Source organism: Centruroides vittatus, unplaced genomic scaffold (genome assembly GCF_030686945.1).
Source record: "Centruroides vittatus isolate TY-2023 unplaced genomic scaffold, ASM3068694v2 contig_12, whole genome shotgun sequence".
NCBI classification, from domain to species: Eukaryota; Metazoa; Arthropoda; class Arachnida; order Scorpiones; family Buthidae; genus Centruroides; species Centruroides vittatus.
This window is the reverse complement of record NW_027120767.1, coordinates 690,457-716,560: the sequence shown is the minus strand read 5'-3', so window position 1 is coordinate 716,560 and position 26,104 is coordinate 690,457. Positions and strand designations below refer to the sequence as shown.

The window sequence follows — 26,104 nt, the reverse complement described above, 5'->3', positions numbered from 1 at the left end:
CTAACAACAAAATAAACAAATATAATATACCGTTTGCTCATATTATTACCAACAACTTTTTATTTTCTATTATTCAGGAGTGGCGGCACGGAAACGCATCGTGCTTCCACTAGAAGGGTCCGGATTCGATATTCGCTTGTAACGTCTGCAAGTTCTTATAAGTTATAAATAAAAAAAAACGATTAATTAAGAAATACCATAAAATTTATTAATCATTTTTATTTATTTATTTCTTAATTTACTAATATACTTTAGCGAAATGATCGAATCCTAACGAAAGAATTATTGTATTGTTAAATCACATTTATTATAAATGAAATTTTTAAATTAATATTTATTAATAATTAATTATTTACTTAATGTAGCGTAAAAGAAATTAAACATTAATTAAAAAAAATAAATACATTTAAAAAAACTATTTTTTGGCGGATTTTGTAATTGATATTTTTACGGATTTCAAGAATCCGGCATAAACAAACACGAGAAGAGGAAGTTTTGCAGAAATATTAAAGGAAGTAAATTAGTATGGATAAAGGTTAAGGGTAATGACTTTTTATTATTTTTTGGCGTAAATAGTAAAATTTAACTTATTTGGATGAATTAAGTACAATTATTAAAGTGACAGTATATTTAGAATAATATATAAATAGAAAAATAGAAGATTTTTAAACGGTACCGTGGTTTTAAAGCTCAATTTTGTCATCAGTTTCAAAATTACTGAAGGATTCTGGGATGGGTGGGAAACCCCTCATTTAGAATCCACATCTTAACAAATACATATCTTTAATTGAAAAAATTGAGCAAATCAATGTGTTATTCATTAATATGTTATAGCTTCAAGGGCCCCAGGCATGTTTGAATTAGGGGGGCCCCATGTACAGTGTTGACGGAATTTTTTACTTTTTTTTAATACCAATCGATTCAGCGTGTAAAATTACATCTAGCTATGTCTATGTCTATTAGTTAATATTAAATTTAAGATCTTTTTTAGCTGGATACCTTTTGCTTCACTCTAACCCAAGTCCCATCACATTGCTTGATGCAATCCCCTTTCAGGCTATGTTCATATATTTCTAGAATTTTTTTATGTTAGGATGGTATCATTGTGTATTTTTTATAATCTTGTTGTTATTTCATTAGACTTCATTATCTTACTGCACGATCATATAATGCTGTACAGAAGATTCATTTATTAATGGCATTGCTCCATTATTCCCCCAGTGATTACAAACAACAGAATTACAGGAATAACAATATTCATTAATAAATGCAACTTCTTGCACTGCCAGTAATATGCAAAAGATATTACGGTCCTATGGGATAAAGCCAAGATTATTAGAAAAATACATAATCCACATCATTCTAAATATCTTAAGATGCTAGAAATAAATAAATATGGCAACAATGAACAAAATGAGGACTTCTTAACTAATGCATAATATGTATTGTATGATTTATTGCATTTCATATTATTCTAAATATGTTCAGATTAGACATATAGCTTATACAATACATTTTTACTAATTAAAATAAATTTTATTGTTTTTTGTTAAGTGTTCTGGCCAAAATAAATAGATTACCTTTTAAAAACATGACAACTTTGTAAAATTAATATATACTATATATTTTAACCTAAATATCTACTGTATTTATTCGCATATAAGATAACCTCGCATATAGGATGAGGTGTGACTTTAAAGATCAAAATAAAGAAAATTAGATTTATTAATACAATTCTAATTTTATCTCGTTTAGTCACAAGTAAAATATCAAACAAACGTAAATGCACACGTTGTCCTGCAAAACTTACTGGCATTTTAAACTTTAAGGAAAAATCTTGTAAAATCGACAACATACTACATAATTTGTTCATGTAAAGCTGAACAATCAGGAATTTTTTTTTTGCCAATTCCTAACAGTCAAATACACTCTTCGTCGATTTCCACGGTTCACAAAAATTATTTGCAGAAACGCAAAGAATCTTATGCTCGTGCGTACAGGATGGCCTAGGAATTTGAAGCTGTGATAAATGAATAAAAACCTCGTCTTATATGCAAGTAAATACGGTATTTATTTATTTATGATATAGGCAGTGTCACAAAGGCAATTAGTGCTGTTCCCTAGATAATACGTAGATAACATACTTGTTAAAATATAACAGATAAAATGTACCAAATACTATATAAAAAATTTTTGAATGTATATTTGTTTGTAGTCCTTTTAATTTCCTTTTTTATAGATACAATCTCATTAATTTGAATGACTGTGGTTATCTGAATGTTCAATAATTAGTTTGGATTAGCGAGAGAGTGTTATATTAATTACTTTAAAATCTGTGTATATGATTATGTAAATTTTTATATTACATATCCTATTTACTTTGTTTTGTTAAATTTGTAAAATGTGCATGCAGATATTGTAGAAAATTATAGTTTGTTTTTTATACTAATCAGACGATGACTACTGAGAGAAGCCAAAAATGTTTGTTTACAAGAAATTGCTGGTGATTAAAGATTTCTATTATTATTCAAGATTATTTACCATTGTGACTTTTTTGCAGATCATCTGTTCAGTATTATCATCATTCTTTTCCTTAACAATAACAGCAATGAAATAATTTTTCATATGATAATCTGTCTTTTTCCAAATTTGAATTTTTGTTGGAGGAATGTTTTTTAATAGTAAAATTGTAATAACTTATATAATATTGTCAATGTTTCTTTCGATAAAATAGTCATAGCAACTTCATTCCATAGAATAAATCTGTGTTTTGAAATCATTCTAGAATGTTATATTTGAATGAATTTAAATTTGCTGTGTTTATATCTCCTGAAAATGGATTTAAGAAGTACAAAAATACTAGGCTAGAGTTATTTTAACTATTTTGGCTCTAATAAAGCATTATTTTTTTAAGAATAAACAAAAAATGAAATGTTTTAGGTATATCCTGTTCTATTAAATCTATGTTTAATTAAAATCTGCTGTTTTTGTTTAGTTTTAATGGTATCACTTGATGTCTATAATAAACTGTGTGTGAATTTTAAGTACTATTCTTTCTCGACAAAAGAGAACTTTTTTGATTCTGAAAGCTTTGACTATTAGTACCTTATTGTTTATTTACAGAACTTGAATTATATATGAAATGTATTTATCACATATACACACTGTGTCCAAAACTAAAGTATGGATGACATTTGTACATGAATAGAGAGAACTATGATGAAAGTAGACAAATATGGCAAGAACCATATTAATCAACATCTAACACAGGATAATATACAACAACTTATAGGATTTTACAAATCAAAGCAATAAAAGTAAGTCTTTGGTGAAAAAGATATACACGGCAGTTGGATTGATAGAGAACGGATGGAAAGTGCTTACCAATACTCAGGCAGAGAGACTTGCCAGTATGGAATATACTTTTGCCATCTGTTTCATTCATACATCTATGCAAATTTCTACCAACTGCTCAGTGAATTTTTCTAATTATCACTGACAATTTACTTAAGTTTTGAACATTTGTGTATATGATATATTACATATATATTATATATATGTATAATTTTTTTTATTAGTTTTACTTTGCTTTTAAGAAGTTATTGAAAATTATATTTTTCTGAATGTTCACTATTGCTATTAATATTTTTATTATATTATTTTCCTGGATAGCCGTATATATTAACAATAAACTTAAGAAAATTTAATTTTAAATTAAAAATGTCTGTGAAAATTTGTAAATATTTTATAGATTTTTAATATCATTAATTATCTAACTTTTGTTTCTCATAAAATTGGCTTTAAAAGAGTCTGATATTACATTTATTGTCTGTAACACGAGTAATGAATAGAACATTTGTCAATTGTTATAAAAATAGAATACACTATTTGTATTGTATGTATAGTGTGTGTGAATGTGATATCTATATACCTGTGAAACAGTGTATTTAATAGGAAAAATATGTAATTAACATAGCTTTCATCATAAATCCTCATTAGTTTAAAATGAGCCATTTTAAATTAATATTCTGTATTAATGCAGAATCATACCTCTACAACAGTCTGTGTTGCATTCTTGGAACTTTGACTTGGTCCTATCAGGACTTGTTTTGCTTCATTCAGCCACCCACTGTGAGCCTGGATGAACCATTGATGAAAATGAAAAAGGCATTTTTAGTTATTGCAAGATGAAAAGTGTTATAACTCAAAATGCAATTTACGATTAATTCATATTGTTAAATACAAAAACCAATGCAATTGTTTTTTTGTCAATAATGGCATGTTATAAAGGTATCTCTTTACATGTCTTTGGCTTATCAAAATATTCATAAACAATGATAAGTATATAGGAAAGTCTATTTTTGATTTTATTGAAAATGCATATAAGCTATACACCATTGGAATAAAATAAAAACATTTGTTACTTCATTTTTATTGCTGCACATTAACTTCTTGAGTTACAAGGGTTATTATAATACCAATTTTTATTTAACCTTATTTATTTTTCAAGTATTGAAGTTTATGGTTCACGAGAAGTAATTTCAAATTTTTTCACATATCTTAAAATACTAAATCTATATATTATTTCCAGAAGATAAAAGTTAGCTGTAATCTTTTAATTTTAATAATTATTTTTATCTAATTTAAGATTATAATTATCATAGATTAATTATAGATTTTATAGGTTATAGTTTGTGTGCTTGTACTTTTTTAATATTAGCATTATTATTTATTAAGAATAGTTTTTTGAAAGTAATATTTTAGAAGAAAAATCTGATTGATAATTAATAAATTTGTTCATATTATTTTATAGTTTATAATTTTAAATATGCATTATTGTTTTTATTAACTTGTAGTATTGAAAATAGAATTATAATTGGAAAGAATTGCTTAGTTATTGAAACAAATATCTCAAATACTATAGTAGAGATAACAGAGACTTATCATGCTGCTGCTGGTAACATCAAAATGACATTTCTTTCATCAGAATGCAACTTTATTACTGGTATGCATTTGGCACACAAGACCCTCATCAGCCATACATAAAAATATATAATAAATAATCTGTTGTAGAACAAATTTGCAAAGAAACTGACATTAATTACAATCTACAATTTAAAACATAACTGTTGATAACCAAGATTATCAAGAGATTTTCTTTTTAGATATTGTTTAAGCCTGTTTATGATGCAATCTTCTTAGTACTGTGCAGTGTGGGTGGAAATAAATCTTGAACAGGTATGTTTTAAATTGTAGATTGTAATTTATGTCAGTTTCTCTGCAAATTTGTTCTACAACATTTCAAATTTCATTTCAAATTTGTTCTGCAACATTACAAATCAAAAGATACCTATATATTTTTATGTATGGCAGATGAGGATCGTCTGTACTGAACTGAATACCAGTAATAAAGTTGCATTCTGATGATAGAAGTGTCATTTTGATGTTATCAGGAGCAGCTTGATAAATCTCTGTTATCTCTACTATAGTATTTGAGATATTAGTTTCAACAATTTTTGAGACAAGCTTTTTCATAATGCTAAATTATTGTTTTTATTCATCTAAATACTATTGTTTATATGTACTTTGTTTATATTTTTCTTTTATTTAAATTGCCATATTTTATATTTAATAAATTTCTTCTGAATAGTTTTTGAGTAATCAGTTTAACTCAAATCGTTTACTTAAAATATAATGAATAGAAAAATGAATAATTTATTTTTTAAACAACAAGTAATATATTTAAAATTTTTTATTGTATAGTAATAAAACTTACTTTTTTTTTTCTTTTTTTACAGACAGGATATATATTACTTGATCTTTATTGCAGACAATTCATCTACAATGTCTGAGGAGAAAATAAATGTAATCTTTCTTATTTTCCTTTTATTTATTAAATATTTTAAATGTTAACAAAATTGGATTTCAACATTAATCAACACTTATGATAAGAAATAGCCAATTTATTTCCCATTTAAATAGCTAAATAACATGTTAAGTGAATAATAGCAAATTATGCAATTTTGTAATATTGTGTAATTTGCTATTATCTATTTTGTTTTTGTTTAAAATCATATTTTATAGATTATGCTATTGAATTTCTTATTTTAGATGATAATCTAGTACAGTGTTCCGCAATCTTTTTCTACTTGCGGCACACCCATGACTCAACACGGCACACCGAAATGTTATTCCCCTCAAAAACGTATATGATACTATTAACAGAATTACGTAATGCCACTAACCTATATTATTATTATTATTAAACAGACATCAACACCTGTGAGCAAATTTATTTTACATATAATTTCTTAGAATACATAAAAATGCATGGCTTGGAATAAAGAATAAACAATCATCTTATTTCATCAGTGCTGCAGTAGAGAATGAAATACAAGCATAAGAAACACAACAACTGTGATAAAAATATATAAATAAAACTTGAAATTAACAGAATATGTAAAAGTTCACGTCACACCTTACACCATGTGACGGCACACCGGTTGCCGAACACTGATCTAGTAAATAGTCAGTTATTTTCATTGTTTAAAAAAGGTGGAAAAATTATTATTAATTGTTATTAGAAATACATTAATATTCTATTTAATGGTAAAAAAATTTTAAATGTGATCATTGATAACCCATTTATTTGATGGCCAGATGATTGAGATAGCTAAGACATTAACCTACAACTTTGGGGACTTGGAAATGAATCTTGGTGACCATGTCCCAGGAATTTTTCACAGGCATTTATCCTTATATGTTGGGTTTCATTCCTCATCATCCAATTGCCCCCATTGTGAGACTAGCTGAGCTGATGATCAGCATGGAAAAGAATGTCCTCTGGGTGCCTCAAAGCTAAAAGTGTCAAAATAAAATTAAAACAAAAAGTATTAATTTTATTGACAATGTTCATATTAAAAAATTTTATATTAAGTAAAAATGTTGATTTCATTAAAATATATTTGCAAATTTTTTAAATGAATTTTAAAATCAAAATAACAATTATTTATTGTGACATTGTCACATTGCCAGGCTGCAATTTTTAACCTTATTTTTAGTTTATTTAATTTAAAATATATGCTTGACACCTCAAATTAGTAGTGGCTTGCCTCCTGTACATCATACTTTTCCTTTAACAATAGAATCATGCCAGTCATCTATCTAACATCTTTCGGGAGAAAATTTCTGAATTGAAATAATGTGACTTCCAGTTTGCATCAGAAGTTCTTATATAGTTAATTGGGGCTTTCTGTCCCTAAGGTTTCCATATCTGGTCTCGGATTTCATCTAACTGCATTCTTGAGATTAAGGAAATTTTACAAAAATCATTATTATTTTTGGGCTACAATATTTTCAAATTGCAGCTAAAAATAATAATGATTTTAGTAAAATGTTGAGTATAATAAGTTTTTTTTAAACATTAAATTTCAATAAGTTATATAATAGTCTAAATACAGATTTATGTACTTAATATTAAAAACTACGTATAATTTAATATCATTTGAAAAGTTTGAGTACAATAAAAATTTTATTAATATTTTTAAAATTTCAATAACAACATTATTGATAAAAAAAAAACTTCAAATATTTTTGAAAAGTTACATCATTTCCTATGTTAAGAAAATTACCTTTATTAATTACAATACCATTGCAATAATTTAATATGAATATTATGAAATATACATTTTTAAAATACATTAAATAAATATCTTAATCTGTTTATAAATATCTTACATTTATAAAAATAAAATTTCAGATTAAGAAAAGTATGCTATCTCCTGATGTAGCGCCTTTTGTGCCAAGAAATTTTAATGTAAACTATTATGGCTTATCCAATTATCATTCAGAAATGAATGATACAGGCTTTATAACTAACATATCAGGAATTGAAATTCCGCAGCCTAGGTAAGTTCATTCAAGAAATTTGTTTTTCAAATAAGAAGTTAATTTAATAAACATGCTTGAATCTCACTTGTCTACTCATCAAAATATTCTCAGTTTATATCAAAAAATAAAATTAGTTTTAGTATATTTGCAAATATTATTTAAATGACAAAAATTTATATACCTACACAAACTTTTTATTTTTTTAGAATAGAAAAATTCTTTTCCAAAACATATACACCAACTCAATTTAATTACTAATTCCAAATGAACTGATGGATTATTCATTGCTAGTGTGGTTATATCTAGATAAGTTAAATAGTTAATAGCTCTGAAAGTGAATATCAGAAAGGAGGTCCAGTAATGTAACTGGCAATCCATCTGCACAGCAAGCAGGAATTGCAGGTTCAAGTCCTGCTATTTGCTGATCTTTTCTTCCAGATTATTTTAAATTTAAATTCAATATTTATTAATTATTAAATTATTAGTTGGTAGTCTAATTGCCTACCTATAGCCAAATTGCTTTATATGTAAGCATTAAATTAGCTTTGTTACAGTTCAGTGAATATTCTAGCCATTTGTTCGGCATTAGCTTTTTAAAAATTTTTAGCCAATAAGAAATAAGGTACATTATCAAACTTACCATGTGAATTATATCTAAAATTTTAATGGTAAGAATATATTATTTAAAAAAATTCTGTTTGCAAAGGGAATAATCATTTAACAGTAGCTGCTTAATTAGATGAACTTTGTTAGCTCATGTGTGTACAAATCAGAATAATTATAAAATAAATGATAAAAATAGGATAGTAAATTTTTAAAAATTTGTTTTTATTTTTAAGTTTTTGGACTTGAAGTAGCTTTTGGTATTTATTTTAATACTTTACTAGTACTGATAAAGACTGAACTATTTCTAATCATTTAAAACAGTGAAGAATAGCTCCAGGTCTAAAGCAGATTAAGGTATTTTTGCCGAGCTTATCTTCTCTGTAAACCAAACTTGTGCATATGGGCTCTCCTTTTTTGAGCCCAATGACATCATCTAGCTTTTCTTTAGAAAACTGTTTTCTCTCCTGAAACATTTATACTCATGAAGTAATTTTGTAAGAGATCATAATGGATTGATTGACAGGTGATTGACAAAATTTGCTGTTCTGTTTTTTTATTTATTTCGCACCACACCTGGAATATCTTTGTGGCACATCAGTTAGTTGCAGCAGTGTAGCATTGAGAATAATACAATAAAAGCAATGGAACTTTATAATATGCATTTGGGAGCAACATGCCATATGTTAGCAATGTTTATACTTGCAATAGAATATAAAAGTAGATGATAATTTTTAACATTTTTAGTTTTTGTAAATATGAAATGAATGTTTTTATATATAATTTGTCTCAATCTAGTTTTAAAATTTGAAATTATTTTTTTTAAGCATTAAACTTGCCACATACTACACTGGATTGGTCAAAATGGTTAGAATTTTTTAACACTAAGCATTTAAGTGGAACATTGCACACTAATTTGGATTGGATCAGAAATGTCATGTTGGATTGATTAATTTCTAGAAGAGGAATATTTTGACTGATTGTCAAATAATGCACAGGTGTACTTACAACTTTTTTTTATGGTAACATTTGTTGAAAACATGTGCTTGTTTCTGTTTGCTGAAAATTCTTCATTTGTGATTAATTGTGTCTTGTTTTATTTAAAATGATTGGTAATGAGAAGTTAATAAATATAATTCATCAATATGCAATTATTTACTACATTTCACACACATTATCAGGAAAGAAAATGTGTGAGAGGAAATCTAAGAAACTATGAATGGGAACCATAAGTAAACAATACTTCCAACCCAAATGTGTAAAAGGAAAGGAAAAATTCATTTTCATTCATATATATATATAGAGTTATATATATAGTCCCAATTTTGATTGATTTGATCTAGTGTGTGACAATCTTGACAGTTAAAAGAATGTTGATTATTGGACCTTTAAAGTTAGATTATGTAGATTAAATAAGATCAAGGAATCATTTTAGAATTTCAAACATAAACTTTAAGTTAATTTATTTTAATTTAGTTAAAGAAACTGAAATATTTACATGTATGGAATGTTTAGAACTATCAAATAAAAGTAGTGGTAAATAAAAATATTTGGATTTATTTTATATTTATTATATATATATAAGGATTATTTTATATGAAAATTAAATTAATTTTTGATGTTTTATTTTTACTTTAGCAAATGGGAATCTCCAATTATCTATCCTGCATCTTTTCTTCATAATCCAATTTATCCATTCACCCATGTGATAGCGCCTGAATGTTCATTTCAGACTGCACCAATTATTGATTCTAAATGTTTTGTTTCAACAATAGAGTCTGAAATGACTAATAAATCAAATTTTCAGGTAATAAAAATTATTATTAACTGTTATTTTACTAATGATTTAATTATAAAATGTTTACTAAGGGTTTGTAAACTAAAAATTCAGAATATCAGAATAAATTTATTCTGGAAGTTATGAGGTTTCAAAATATATGATGCACATAAAATAATTAAAGAAAACATATTTAACCAGTATGTCAGTTTAATAAAATTGAATCTACTCTATGATCTGATGCTTTTTGAATATTTATATTCTCACATTTCAAAATATTTTGGAAGTCTTCAATCATAAAGTGATGGAGATTGTTTCAAATTCTGTTGTGAAGTTTTACAATGGAATTGGCATATTCTCCATCATATACTATCTGCTTTAACTGATACCAAAATCATTTAATTGGTCTCAGTTGAGGTACGTTAAGCACAATGTTTCTGGGAGAAATGTACCATATTTTATGTTGATCAAAGGCAGCAGTTGTCTTGAGTGTAGTGGGACATTGCCATATCTGTCCAAAACACATAATACCCATTTGGATAGTGCTGCTTCAGAATAGGGCTAGTCTCTTCTTGATGTATTCTGTTCTGTATACTTCCACATTAAAACAAAGTTTAGACATGCCTGAGACCATTCACAACAACTAATGACTACCCATTCCAAAACTTTCATTGGGAATTTTGTGAAATGTTTGATCTTCATTTCTGGACATAATGTCCTTTCTCTTTTCATCAGAGTTATCCAATCTAACTAATACTCATTATCTTTAATAATAACCCTAGATTGTTTTTGGACTGGAAAACTCCTTTGTTCATTTGTTGAAGTAATCTTATATGATTTTCTGACTGCTTCACAGTGGACTTGAAGCAGAAATCCTTTTCCTAATAACAATAATTCTTTTCTTTAATAGCCCATTACATGTGTGTGTGTCCCAGCTTTCAGAGAGACTGGACCATTTTACCAACAGCAGCATTAGTTGGTCGTTTATGCTTTGCTTTAATCATTTTAGCCCCTTTTCTTCTCATTCCTTTCACATCTAAATAGCATTTTCTTCTCTTTCACTCTCCTCATTATATTTATATTATGCTATTTGGAATGCCCATATACAGTCAAACTTCTATATAATGAAGTTGCTAAATCCTGAAAAAATTCACTATAGACGTTTTGTTAAATAAAGTATAATTTTAATATAATTTGTTCATTATTTTATGTAATTTAAATTAATATAATTGTAATATATGGTAGTAACATAATATAAATGTAGTTCTAATTTTAAGGAAGTTTACATTTATATGTTAACGTACAACTTAGTTTAACTACCATATTTTCCGACGTATAAGACAACTTTTTAACCCAGAAAAATCTTCTCAAAAGTCGGGGGGTCGTCTTATACGCCGGGTGTCATTTTATAGGGCGAGTATATTCCAAACTCTATATTTTAACTGTAAAAGTTGGGGGTTGTCTTAAAAAAAAAATTACACTTCTTTTTACAAAAATGTACTGTATTTTCTGAAGTGTAATTGTTTTCTTTTGTACAAAACAATTGAAAAAATGTTCTCTCTCTGTGAGAATTCTCACTTCACACTTATTATGAACATTAAAAGTGCTTTATCTATGTTGATGTAAATGTAGGTCTCACATTATTGATTAATTTCAAAATTGATTCACAAGTTGTTGTTATGGTTGATAAACTACTCACAGGAATTTTAAACTCTGCTATAGTGTCTTTCTTTTTTGAGCTTTTATCAATTTCTCACAATACATGAAGTATTTTTAGTAATGCTTAAACACTATATTAACAATTTTTCAAATTCCAACTGGACAGCTTATTAAATAAAATAAAATCCCAACAACCTCAAAAGTTAGTTCAGCAATTGTCAAAAGTTATCACCTTTGTAATGTTTTTGACATTCGTTAATTGTAAATCATTTATCTGTCAATGATTGCATTTGGACCTAATTGCTCTCCCTCTTCTTTACCACTGGTAGCCATGTGGAGGTAGTAAGATGGTTTTAAAGGCTAATGACCAGTATTTCTCACATCTGAGCTGCAGTTTTACAAAGGGTTTACAGATTGATACTTGAAATTGAACCTAAATTCCAACTCAACCTGGATGGAGTAATTGACTTTTAATGATCGATGGTTCTTACAAATTAAAAATTTGTTATATAGAAATTTAACTTTGTTATTTAGAAGGAACTTTATATATATTTTTGGTTGAAAGAAGAGCATACAATACAAAAATTTACTATATAGAAGTTCACAGTATGGAAGTTTGACTGTATTTAAAAGTAGCACAGTGAAAAGTTTATTTAAGTAAAAAATGATAAAAGATTCAGATAATCAATGCTCTACTTATAGTAGAGCATTGAATACTGATCAACTGAAACATTGGTTAACCGAAAACATTCCAGTCGGCAAATTCAAATTTCCGCTAGGGTTGTAGTGTTGCAGCACTCTTCCCCTCCCTGCCAAACTGAACTGTAGGCATAGTTTAATGTACTACATTATGTAAGGTATGTATTTGTAAGACGTATTATATAAATTATATACAGTATAGTTTTGTGTTTAATATATTTTTTTGTAAATGATCAGTTATCCGAACAATCCTGGTCCCAAATTGTTTTGGATAATTGAAGCTCTACTGTATTTACACTTTGAATTGAGCCAACTGATGAGAAAATTTCATTCTCAGACACTTTGAACAGTCTGAGAAAAATTTGTGCATATTTGTCCTTTGCTATTGATGACCTAGAAAATACTTTCTAATGGTTAAATAGTGTTGAAATCTTCATGTTTTAAAGGTGCTATTAAAACCATATAATTAAAAATATTAGTACTCTAGGACATCTAGATGGCTGAGGTGGTTAAGGCATCAACCTACTATTGTAGGGAACTCAAAATCAAATGGCAGTTGTAAAACTCCAGGAATTTTTTGTGGACAACCTATCCTGAATATGTCAAGCTTCATTCTTCATCACCTGGCACTCCATTGTGATGAGGTTATGGAAACCTGTGATGGTTATCAAAAGAAACTTTAGTGCTCACGGCATAGAATGAATTAAAAATAATACTATACTTAATCAAAACGTAAAATTTTATAATGATTAGTAGCATAAGTATGATTATTTTCAAATAAAATGTGCCTTATAATTTGTTTTCTTTATCTTTTATAATGAAATTTTGTTATAACAAAATAAGTAGTATAGTACCAAAGATTTGTTATAACACTATTTAACCTAAGCAACATGAATACCTTTTTCTTCTATGTAGCTTCTCCGAGCCGGAGGTTGCTAACAATCGATCTTTACTCCTCCCAATCTCTCGCAGCATGAATTAGTTGATTCTTATTAATTTGAGGCCACTCCACTATATCTTGTAGGCAGGTCCTCTGCTGTCTTCCTTGGGAACGGGTTCCTTGGATCCTGCCCTGCAGTATGACGGGAAGCAGTGAGTTGGTGGCCCGGATGGCATGGCCACAGTACCTCATTTTGTGTCCCGCTACGACAGGAAGCAGTTGTCGCTCTCCCACTCTGGTCCATTCCAGCACGTGTGCATTGGTCACCTGCTCTGTCCAGCTGATCCGTAGCATGCGGAGGTAGCACCACATCTCAAATGCAGCCAGTCTTTTCTCCGTGCCCTTATTCAGTGTCCACATCTTGCACCCGTACAGCAAGACAGACCATACGTAGCAGTGTAGTACTTTAAGCTTTATCTCCAGGCTTAGTTTCTTATCCGTAAGTGTTCGCTGGAGATTAGAGAAGGCTAATTTTGCCATTTGGATTCGTGTTCGGATTTCCTTGTCACATCTATCATCTTTTGTTATAATGACTCCAAGAGATTTGAATTTGGCTACTTCTTCCAGTAAAGTATCGTCTACAAAGATTTGGGAATTGTCCGCCGTGGAGTCTTTACTAATTTTCATCTATTTTGTCTTTTTTCCGTTGACATGCATGCCATATTTCATGCCAACATAAATATAATAATTGTAATTATTGTAAAGCAAACTCAATTGTCTTGTTGACTGATGAGATTTTATACCAAAATTTATCTAAATTCAATATCAAATTGAGGTTAATTAAACAAATGAATTTAAAAATGAACTGTTAGTTTTGAAGATAATTCATGGAAAATACATTGTGATTCATCGTTGGATTTAATTTATCTTTGATATTTTGTTTTTCATAAAACTTTTGTTGAACTAAAATGGCCACTTCTGATATTTTACACTTCCAGTTTTAAATCATATATACCAAATCATATATATCATGTAATTAAATCATGTTCCCTTATAAATGTAACATTGTAAATGTACTATTTATCAATTTTCAAAAAATAATTCAAATTTTTAAGTAATTTATTGAATAAATTACTAATAATTGAATAAATTGAATATAATTTACATTTACGATGTTACATTTATAAGGGAAAATTCTTTAATTACTCGATACAAATGATGATTAAAAAAAATAATTTAAAAAAATTGAGTTTTTAATGAAATCTATATAATAACATATAATTTATCATTAATTTAAAAATTAATAATATATAAGGATAAAAAATAAAATTTAAATTTATTAATTTAGCCTAAAAAACATCATTCATCAAGAAAACCAAAGAAATTTGTGGAGATTTCTGAAGGAAATGTACAAAGTAATCCTAATGTACAAAGTAAGTGAATATTTTTTAGCTAGCTAAATTTTGATTTACTGAGAGAAACAAATAAAATCGACTATAGTCTATAATTTTGTCTTATTATTTAAAATACCTTGTAAATAATCACTATTGTTATTAATAAATAATAATATATTGTTTGCTAAATCTTTAAGTACAGTGGAACCCTCGGTGTACGACCTTAATTGGTTCCTGATGTTTGGACTTATACCAAATAGGACGTATACCAAACCAACCTTTCCCATAAAAAGTAATGTAAAAATGATTAATCCGTTCTCATGTAAAAAAAAACCCTCTTGATATGGTATATTAATGGGGTTGTAAAATAATTTAAACACTGTTTGAGCACATTAATAAAAAAATAAATTTTATTATAGATTTTTAAAGTTATTACAGTATATTGTATTATATTATCTTAAATCATTAAATCAAAATCAAATCAAATCAAACTCTCCTTAATACTAATAATCTGTTTAGAAATTGATTAAACCCCTTTTGCAATGTTAGCAGATTTAATAATGTCTTTATTTTTTATGATTGTCGATATTGTCGTTCTTGTCGATAGTGTCTTGGAATACGGTATGCGACAGTTAAATCTCGAACACGCGTGCTACCTTCATATTTCTCAACGATCTCTTTTTTTCAGTTCCATTGTGATTCTAGTAATTTTTTTTAGTTTTCTGTTGCTTTTCATTTGCCTTTTTGCAATTCATGATTAATAAAAATAATAAAATTTTACTTACAAATTAAAATCAGAAGAAATTTAACAAAGTTATAAACAGTGGGACTGCGAACGTCTGGTCTGGTCTAGTACACTGATAGTGCTACTTGTTCATAGATAGTGTGTGTAATTGAATTAAGTCGTATACCGAACAAAAGTTGTATGCCGAGCAAAATTTGTTTCATCTAAACAGGACGTATTCCGAATTTGACATATTCTAAAGCAGACGTATACCAAGGTTCCACTGTATAATAAAATGTTAATAAGTATTGACTCAAAATGTTTAGTGTTTGAAAATAATTTGGCAATACTTTGGCAATCAGATATTTAGATTTTAACATTTTAATATTTCAAATAAATGCTGATAATTCATGATTACTGAATTTTTTAACATTAGGCATGCATTTTTCATTTGATATAATTAAAATTTTTATAAAATTATTTTAAAATAAATTAAATGAATAAATAGTTGTTTATGTTTATTTGTATATAAACAATTTTAAAATGCCAAAATATCAATTATATAGAAATGATTTTTTTTCAATTTTATTGAATTTTTCAGTAAATTATTTTTCCTATGAAGAAAATAATAATTTTTAATAAAATTTGATAAATTAGATGTATATTCTTTTAATAAAATGGAGAAATCACCGAGATCGGCATTATATGTAGCTAACATATAACGCCGATCTCTGTGTTTTCTCCATTTTATTATACAGTATTTGGTGTGAAAATCATCCCATTGATCGTATATTCTTTTAACATAATTTTATTATAAACAAATTTTCAAATCAAAGAAATGAAATGATTCAACGAATTAGAAATTTTGTACATACAGTTACAGTTTTTATTTCTAACATTAAAAAATTAGAAATATTTAGTTAGATGCACAACCACAAGATTGAAGCTGACTTTTAATCTATCAAAGAATTTAATTTGCTATGTTTAAATAAAATTGAAGACTGTATCATTTACATATTGAAATAAATTTATATTTGCAACACTTTTAATCATATTTTAAACAGTGTGAATATTCAATGTTATAATAAATTAGTTATGATTATATAACAATATTTCTTTAATTTTTAAAAACTGTCTTTATCGAATGGTTTAAAATTTAATTTAAATGTTTGATCATAAAGTATTATTAAAATGACAATAGTAACTCTGAAATGATACAAACAAAATAATTTATTATGTGAATTAAATTTTTTATATTGTTATATTTATAAAATTTAATTAGAAATTATATAAAATTTTTTAATTTTAATAGAGAAAGAAAAGAAGAAGAAAGGAAATAGCAGCAGTAAAACAAATCAAATTTCTTCAGATCTTTCAAACTTTAAAATTAAAAGTAATTGTTCTGAACATAAACAGATCAAATCTAGAACAGATACTAACGAAACACCAGTAAAATTTGATAGTAATATTGAATTTCCAACTCTGCCTTCCATTTCCAATAAAACCGATTCTGTAGATGAAAATAAACCTTTGTCGTATAATTCGTCTTATTCTTCAGTCTTAAAATTTGAATCTAAGACAGTATTAAAGTTAGATAAAACTAGTAATAATAAGTTTTCTAATAAAAGTATTCATGTATCAGACAATTGTAAAAGTGCTGAAAAATCTGAAGAAATTTTGCATAATGCAGATAAACAACATGAAAAAATGAAAAATAGGAATTTTTCAAGAACTAAAAATGTGTCAAAAAATAAGGAACATTTTCAACAGGGTAAAAATCAAAAAATTGATTCCCATCAGAGAGACAACATTCAGATATCAGAACCTAATAAAGTTTTGCAAAAGAATAGTCCATCCAAAGATCTGTCAAAAAAATCTAATACACCCAAAGAAGAAAAAGAAGTATTACATGAGAATGCTCAGTCTGTAGAAAATAAAGGAAAAGAAACCTTAGAAAAGCCTGAGAAAACTAAGAAGAAAAGAAGAAATAAGAAAAAGAAGAAAACCGACTGTGGAAAAGTTTCACTTTTAAGTCCAGAAATGTTTGCCGCTATTACAAAGCAATTTGTTAAATCGTCCGAGTACAAATACAACAATTTTAATTTATCCGACGCAGAAGAGTTTCCAGATCTTGGTTCAACTTCTTCAAAAAATAATGAATTATCAAATACGCACAATGATACAAAAGATAAAAGTTTGTCATCTAAATCAGTAATTAAAAGTCAGGTTATTACTCCTGAAATCTTTCCCGATTCTACTCATATCAGTTCAGCAGATTCTTGGAAGTATTCAACATTCAGCAGTATTTTAAAGATGAATAATCCGGTAACTATTATTCAAAACTTTAGATAAGTAATTATTATGATTTATATAATTAGAATTTAGAATTTGTAAAGTAACTAAACATTTATGTTTGATATAAAATTGGAAAGTTTATGAATAAAATTTAAAATTTCATATAACTTTTTACATTTAAAAAAGTGATTTATTACTGATTTTTTGCTTAATTTTTATAAGTATAATTACACTTATTATACTCGTTGGTACGTACATAGCCAGATAAAAGTGTGAATAAGGAAGAAATCCACAAAGAAAAATTAGAAGATAATTCAATTATACAGAAGGAAGAGCCATCATCAAGTAAAAGTAAATTGATTAAATTTATCATTAACACAAAAATCATATAATTTTTAGTATTTGTAGTGTGTTTTTAAATATTTAAATATAAATATGTATTAATTAAGAGTTTTAACTTCTGTTTTATTTGATTAATTCAGGTAAAAAAACTTCAAAGAAGAAGAAAAAGAATAAGGAAAATGCAAATAGTACAAAATCTGTTAAACAGGAAAAAGTTAATCCTTCTATTGAACTTTCCCTTACAGAAATGATTACGTCATTACAAGTAAGAAAAATTCTTTTTTTGTTTTTTGCATTTTTGTTAAATATATATATATATATAAAATATTTTTAAAATTAATTAAAAGGCTAAACTATATCAGTAAAACAGGTTGAAAATATAGTAATCATTTAAATGTTAGCAATTTTATGAAAATAACTTTAGAAACATTATACAGTGGAACTTTGCTTAACAAGCACCTCTCGTAACAAATAATTTGCCTAATGTGCAAAACAAATTGTAAAAAAATGACTCGCTTAGCAAGTGATGTTTCTCATAACAAGTGACTAGAAGAGGGGGAAGTCCTGGACTATGCACATGATACATCAGTCTGTATTTAGCACTCGTTCTGCTAGCATCTTAGTGTTGCTTGTGATCACACATTTTGCCAAACTTGTATTTAGACATATTACATATAAACATCAACAACCATAGCCCATTATATAATAAACATGCCAAATTCTTGGGCTATGTAAAGGCTGTAATTAAATATTAGAAATTAATTAATTTGACTAGAGGTAAGCAGTTATGCTGCTATCTTGTATTAAATTTAATGACTGATTCCAAATTAAATTTTGATTTTTTTTTTTTTTTTTTTGTTTTCTGCAAATTGAATTTGCATTTCAGGTTGGTTCATTCTGCACTAGAAGAAAAGATGATGATTCATGCTCCTTAACAATGTATATTGTATTCCTTGAATAAACGAACGTTACACACAAAATATTTGAGTATTTTTTCATCAGGAAGTGCATTATCGTATTTTACATTAATTTATATGGAATGAAATTGTTTCGCTTAACAAGTATTTTACATCACGAGTAAGATTCTGGAACGAATTATGCTCATTATGCAAAGTGTCACTGTATCTCATAATGAAGAATGAGCAAATAAAATTTTTTACTTATAAATAATTAATTTTGAGATAATTAATTCATATTTGAAGTGAAAAGCTAAGTCCCAGTGTTTATAATTTAAAATATATATATATCATTGAACATTTAAATTAAATTAAAATAAAAACTTACCACTTGAAAATACTTTCATTTCTATCTAAGAATTCAACAATATTAGTTTTACTGTTATTTTTACAACTTTTCATTCTTATATATACAAATTTTAATTTTTTTAAATTATATCTTATTGAATATGTCTGAAAGAAACATTTTTTTTTGTTCATCATCTATTAACATTACTCTGATCATATTATTTTCAGTTTTGACTGATTTCAATTTCATTATTAAATATTTATTTATTAATATTAATTATATCTTGCTGAATGTCTTCATTTATATGGATTAAAATTTATTTATGGTATTACCTTACTAACAATACAACTATTAAACATTTAGAATTTAATAAATTCATTTGAAAATGTTCTCTTTAATATAATATCATTCAATTTTATTTTTATGTTTTATTATAAAAATCTTCATATAATTCTTGATGTTTGATGATTCTTTTCATCTGGTAAATGGTTCTAAATGATTGGTAGTTTCTTCTAATAATTTTGAATGTTTTACAACTAGAATATTGGTTAAAATACTTTTTATAGGTGCTTTATATTTATGTAAATTTTGATATTAAGATAAATTTTTCTAATCAATGTTATTTTTAAAAACAATGTCAAAAATTGTTATGAAGGAAATAAAGAATGACATTACTATTATGAAATTGAGCATCATTTTACTGATACCACTGTGATTGTACAGTAAGTCAATGCTATATTCTGTCTAAAAAGGTACAATTTTTTTTTTTTTTAATACAGAAGTAAGCATCAAAAGTTACTTGACCATTAATGAATACTGACCTAATATTCTTACTTTTGATGATGGGTGCAAAGTTATAACTCTTTGTATATTAGTGAGTTGTTGCCAATTCGTTATATCTACAAAGAAGATCTAGGATTTTTCAGTGCCTAAAATAATACATAGTTAAGCCATTTCCATGAACAGTTTGAACAAAGTTCTTCACAATAGCAGCTTATACAGAGCTAATGATCTTTTGAATACATCACATCAAACATGTTATCATGTAAAATATTGCTAGTGTGTTGCTTATTGAATACTGTTTCGTTTGGTTATCTTTAGTAGTAAAGATTACATAATCTTTCAAATTTGTTAACTGATATAAAAACGTTTATTTATTTCATATTTTAACTATCAAAATACATGATTATGAATATTGACAATTGATAAATAATTATTACATAACTCAAATGTTTAACAATTCAAACATGTTATTATATATTTTATAAATAAACTGTCTAAAATACTTGTATAATTTAATTGAAAATTTTATAATGATAGATCCCAATAATATATCTGTAAATTTCAATAATGTAGACATGATTCTAATAAGTTAAATAATTAAATATAATTAATACATATTAATGCATTTATTATTATTATAGCTTTCAAAATCAAGTCATAAAAAAAAGAAAGATGTCAAACCCAGAGTTATATCAACTAAAAGAGGGATAATGGACAAAGTAAGTATTATATCTTTTAAATATAAAAATGTACTTTATTATTTTATATGATTTATTTATTAATCAATTATTGTGTTCTAATTGTTTTTTTTTTTTTATATTAAGATGTTGAATCCACATAATATGTTGGATTCATCAGCACCAATGAAAAAACGAGGAAAAGAAAGGGAACAACCTAACAAAAAACGAATCTCAGCTATGAGAAAAGTAAACGAATGACAATTTAAAACATATTTTGTTAATTTTAATAATTTGATGAATATTTAATTTTATAAAATTAGAATATGGTAGTTTATCATGTAATAAAGCCAATTTTTGTATGATTAAAATAATACTTATTTATTCACAATGTTGAAGACTAAATACAAAACACATTTTGCGCATTCATTCACGATTGTATGATGTTGCAAATTGTCTGAAAATTCTTTTGGTATTGGACAGATATTTTTTAAAAATATCTTTATATATAAAAATATATTAAAACAAAAAAGTTTTTTTGTATTTAGTCTTTAACATTGTCAGTACATTTTACATTATGTTTTAATATTTTTATTTTTACAAAAATATTTATGTAATTTGTAATTTTTTATAAATGTATAGGTAATATTGAAAGAAAGAGAAAAAAGAAAACAAAGATTAGATGAAGTAAAATTTAAAAATGTAGAAGAAACGAAAAGCACAGATGAAAATTCTTGTATGATAAGTAAGTGAATTATGATTTATAATAAGTTAAATTTCTAATGGAATATTGCAAATTATAATAGAATATTAGCTTATTAGTTATATTTTATAATTGCATTTTGAAAATTTTGATTATAAATTATTTAATAATTAAAATTACAGCATTAATATAATTTTATTTATTCAGAGACTTAAATTTGCATAGTTCTTATGACTAATGATTTTTATAATTTTATTTCATAGCTCAAATAAAACTAAAGATTATTTTTGAGATACCGAATCTTTAATTTTTCAAATGTAATGTGAATATTTTACACTAGAAAAAGAAATTAATATTTTATACCTGAAAACACACATTTAATTATAAAGCAGTATGTGAAGATATAAAAAGCAAATAAATGTAACCTTAATATTATGTTACTAGTGGTCTACTGTCTGTATCTTAGACAATAGATCATTACTTAGCAACATAATACTGAAAGACATGGATTTGAATTTCATTTAATGCAAATAATATATTTGTATCTGGATTTTTATGTTCTTGTTTTAGTTTTGATATATTATTTATACATTTAAATTTAAATTTTTTAACGTTTTTGCTTTATTAATAAAATCAGGTGTTCAATTGTAACACATTACATTAGTACATTATAAACATATTAATAAACATTCATTTTTCTGTCATTTATTTTTACTTAATTATAATTAAATTGCATACATTTGGTGTTTCAAACAGATTTTAAATTTTATCAAGTTTTATAAAATTAGAAACATGACAAGGATTGATTAAATAGATTAAAATTTTCATTGAATATTAATTATTTTTTTATAATAATTTTCTGTATAATAGTTGTGAGGATTAAAATATAGAGCAATTCATTTTATGTGACAATTAATCAGTTAAAGATCATTTTGTTATACTATTCATATATAATAATACTTTATATATATCATTTGTTTTCTTTACCAAACAATAATTCAATACATTCAGTTTTTTAGACAGTAAACTAAGTGAACCATTATATATCATTTTGATATTAATTAATTTATTAACTTATTTTATGTAACTTTTCTTACATTAATTTTTCTCTGATTTAAATAAAGGTATTCATTGATCATTGATTAACTTTTTAAATATATAACAGTATAAATAGAATGTTATAATATATTTAGAATGTAAAAGACATGCTTCTTTAAGAACACAGTTTATGTTTAAAATCTTTTAGTTAAATGCATATTGAATTTTCATAAAGACAGAAATTCATAAAATTAAAAGAAATATATATAAATAATGTATTTTGAATAATAATTATTGTAAGATATTTATAAATGGTTTATATATATAGTAACGGACTAACTATTCACAAGCTTGGGACTGAAAGTGGCCTGGATTCCTGGACACAGGCTAAATGTATATTTAAAATATAAAATAATCAATGGAAAGTAAAGAAAGAAATTGTAATTAACATATACAAATTAATACACTTCTATTTGATCATTATTAATTCTCTTAAAATATAGAATACCATGTATAGAGCAATATTTAGGATGAAAATTAAATGAAGATAACTAAAGAACATAATGGAACTGGTGTCGTGCAATGTATATGTCACAGAAACCAAAACAAAGCAGCCATGTAAAGAAGTATAGACATTCTATAGTCTGCCAGATTCTAAAATAGCCAGTTTTTTGGTAGTTCTAGATTCTCGAAGCTGGATAATTGGTCTGTTACTGTATTTGGTTTTAAACGTATATAGCAATTGACAACAATTAATAAATGAACAAAGACACTACATTTAAAATATGTGATTACAATTTAGAGAGCCAAAGTTTTATTTCTGGGTTAAATGATTTTTGGAGTTGTTCTATTTCAACTTCAGATATGAATAGGCACTTGGATCTGAAAAAAGAGTAGAACAACAATGAAAAAATAATCCAGAAATTATGTTTTGACATCTAAAATAGAAGTGAAGTTCTTTAATATAATCTTGTTGATGGTAGAGTGGCAAAACAGTTAAGGCGTCAGCCTACTGTTTTGGGGATTGTATTCTTCTTGGGTTGGGGACCCAAGAAGAATACGATCAGGTCAAAAACTCCAGGAATTTTCAGGGGATGGTCCTCCAGACATATCCCATCCCTCATCACCTAACCATTCCATTATGGGCTTGAAATAATATGATATATACTTTTAAATATCAAAAATTTGAAAAAAGAAAGTATTCTATTGATATTAGTGTTTAAAAGTTAAATTAGAGTAAAACAAATTAATTGAAACATATTCAAATTTAACAAATAATACCGTGTATTTTAGTTAATACTGTATAATTGATTGTAAATTATTTCAAGAAAAAATTTATTTAAAATTTTCCTCATTTGTTATTTAAAACTATGAGTATTTGTTTTCATGTTTATTAGAAAAAGTATCTTAACACTTTATTTTTGAGAATTAAATTCTGTTTTTATTAGATGATGAATCAAAAAGCTGTGAAGAAACTGTTGATAGTTATTTAGTCTCTAAAGTCAGTTTGAGCACTTTTGTGGAAGATAAAACATTACAAGCAGCAAAGTTAATTCTACATACAAGAAAATTTCGGGAGTATGTTAATATATTAAAGTTTTAAATCTTTTGATGTATTTAACTTTTACAAGTAAATTTTAAAATATGTATTTTTAGTTATTGCAATCATATGTTAAGTGAAGAAATAGATTGTGCCGTAAAATCGTTATTGAAAGATTTGATAAGATTTCAAGACAGGTTACACCAGAAAGATCCAATCAAGGTTAGATGTTTGTTGTTTAAAATTATATATATAAAGTTATTTAAAGAAATTATAGACAATACAACTATATAATGATCTTCCCGAAGGCCCGAATGAAAAGGAGACTCGTTCAAGGCTTACGAGAGGTAACAAAGCATTTAAGATTATCCAAATTGAAATGCGTTATTATCGCTCCTGATATAGAAAAAATTTCTGCAGAAGGTAATCTTTAATTATTGACTTTTTGTTTTGAAAAATCCTTATAGAGAAATTTACATATCATTTAATAAAAATTTTATTTGTAGGAGGATTAAATGATGCCCTTCAAATAATAATAAATTTAACTAAAGAACAAAAAATACCATGCGTGTTCGCATTACAGCGACGAACCTTGGGCAAATTATGCATGAAATCGGTTCCAGTCAGTTGCGTTGGAATTTTCAACTATGAAGGATCAGAGGTATGGTTTGATATCAATTTGTATTCCTGATTATTGTTCATATCATAATAATTGTCTGCTTTGATAGGAAAATTTTCGTCTTTTAAGTAATCTGGTGGAAGAAAGTAAAAATCAGTATGAAGAATTATTGAAAAATATACAAGGACGCATAACCAAAGAGATTGAAGATAAACTGTTGCAATCATCCATAACGGACTGTGTAATTCAAAGTGTTCGCTCAAGCATTTTAAGACAGTTGTCTGAACAAACCAGTTTCAGTCAAGAAAATACAATAGAACAACCAAAAACTACGGAAGACAGCACCTGACATTTTATTTGGAATTAACAATCTGACAAATATGTAATCAAATAACTGGCTGTTCAGATGGTTATTTTTAACAAATTATTTGTTTGAAATTCTTTCAAATCTTACAGATGTGGTATGCAAACTGTTTTGATAGATTTACCAAGAAGAAATTAGTTGTAGTAACCCTTTGTATTTATTTTTCTTATATTAATGGATCGGCTAGATTATATATTATTATTTAGAAGTATATGGATTGGTTTGCAAACCACAATTTACAGAAATTTTTAATATATTAATCATTTATTAATATATAAGATTTAGGTTTGAAGTGATATTTTGACAATCATATTATAGTTATTGTAAATAATTAAAAAGTTTATGTTTGATTAATGAATATTCTTATAAGAAATTTTTTCATAAAGTTAATTTTTACTAAGATATAAAATGAGTTGTTATACTAAATATTAGAAAATTAATTTTATCTCGCTTAATGTTATTTACAGAATTTGAATGTCTTTAATCCCTTTAATGAAGTTTTAACCTATAAAAGATTTTATATTGTTTTTCTTTGTCATATCTTTATAAAATGTAGTAGTTATTGCATAAGAAATTTGATATCAGAATTCTTATTTTTATTTTTTGAATACACATTAACATATATAATGATCTTTTAATTGTATATTTTGTAAAGCGAATCAAATAAGTATTATTTGATAATCAAAATATCTAATTTTCAAACATTGAAAGTAGTATTTACTCAGTTTATAAATCAAAAATGAATTTTTTAACAATTGAATTCAGAATAAAAATAAGTCCTTAGGTATTGGAACTGTGTATGTATGTATGCAAATGTTATTTTTTATGATGCCAAACAATAGCAATGTTTAATAAATTTTTCAGGAATTTTA

General features: G+C 26.0%; 1 protein-coding gene across 1 annotated transcript; it reads left to right on the top strand.

The window, feature by feature from the left end:
* Positions 1-393: 393 nt before the first annotated feature.
* On the top strand, positions 394-26,104 carry LOC136983507 (selenocysteine insertion sequence-binding protein 2-like). Its single transcript, XM_067280267.1, has 16 exons — positions 394-542; positions 5,799-5,865; positions 7,760-7,908; positions 10,132-10,300; positions 14,857-14,941; positions 16,939-17,951; positions 18,182-18,272; positions 18,404-18,528; positions 20,933-21,010; positions 21,116-21,217; positions 21,611-21,713; positions 24,158-24,287; positions 24,366-24,471; positions 24,558-24,672; positions 24,756-24,910; positions 24,978-26,104. Exons 2-16 carry the CDS (start codon positions 5,845-5,847, stop codon positions 25,215-25,217), a joined length of 2,682 nt encoding a protein of 893 aa, XP_067136368.1. The 5' UTR covers positions 394-542; positions 5,799-5,844; the 3' UTR covers positions 25,218-26,104.

Bases quoted from the DNA above. Each gene is read 5' to 3' on its own strand.
- LOC136983507 (XM_067280267.1), top strand. From the start codon at position 5,845: ATGTCTGAGGAGAAAATAAAT. The intron at 5,866-7,759 runs GTAATCTTTCTT...ATAAAATTTCAG, and splicing joins TGTCTGAGGAGAAAATAAAT to ATTAAGAAAAGTATGCTATC. The intron at 17,952-18,181 runs GTAACTATTATT...GTACGTACATAG, and splicing joins TTTTAAAGATGAATAATCCG to CCAGATAAAAGTGTGAATAA.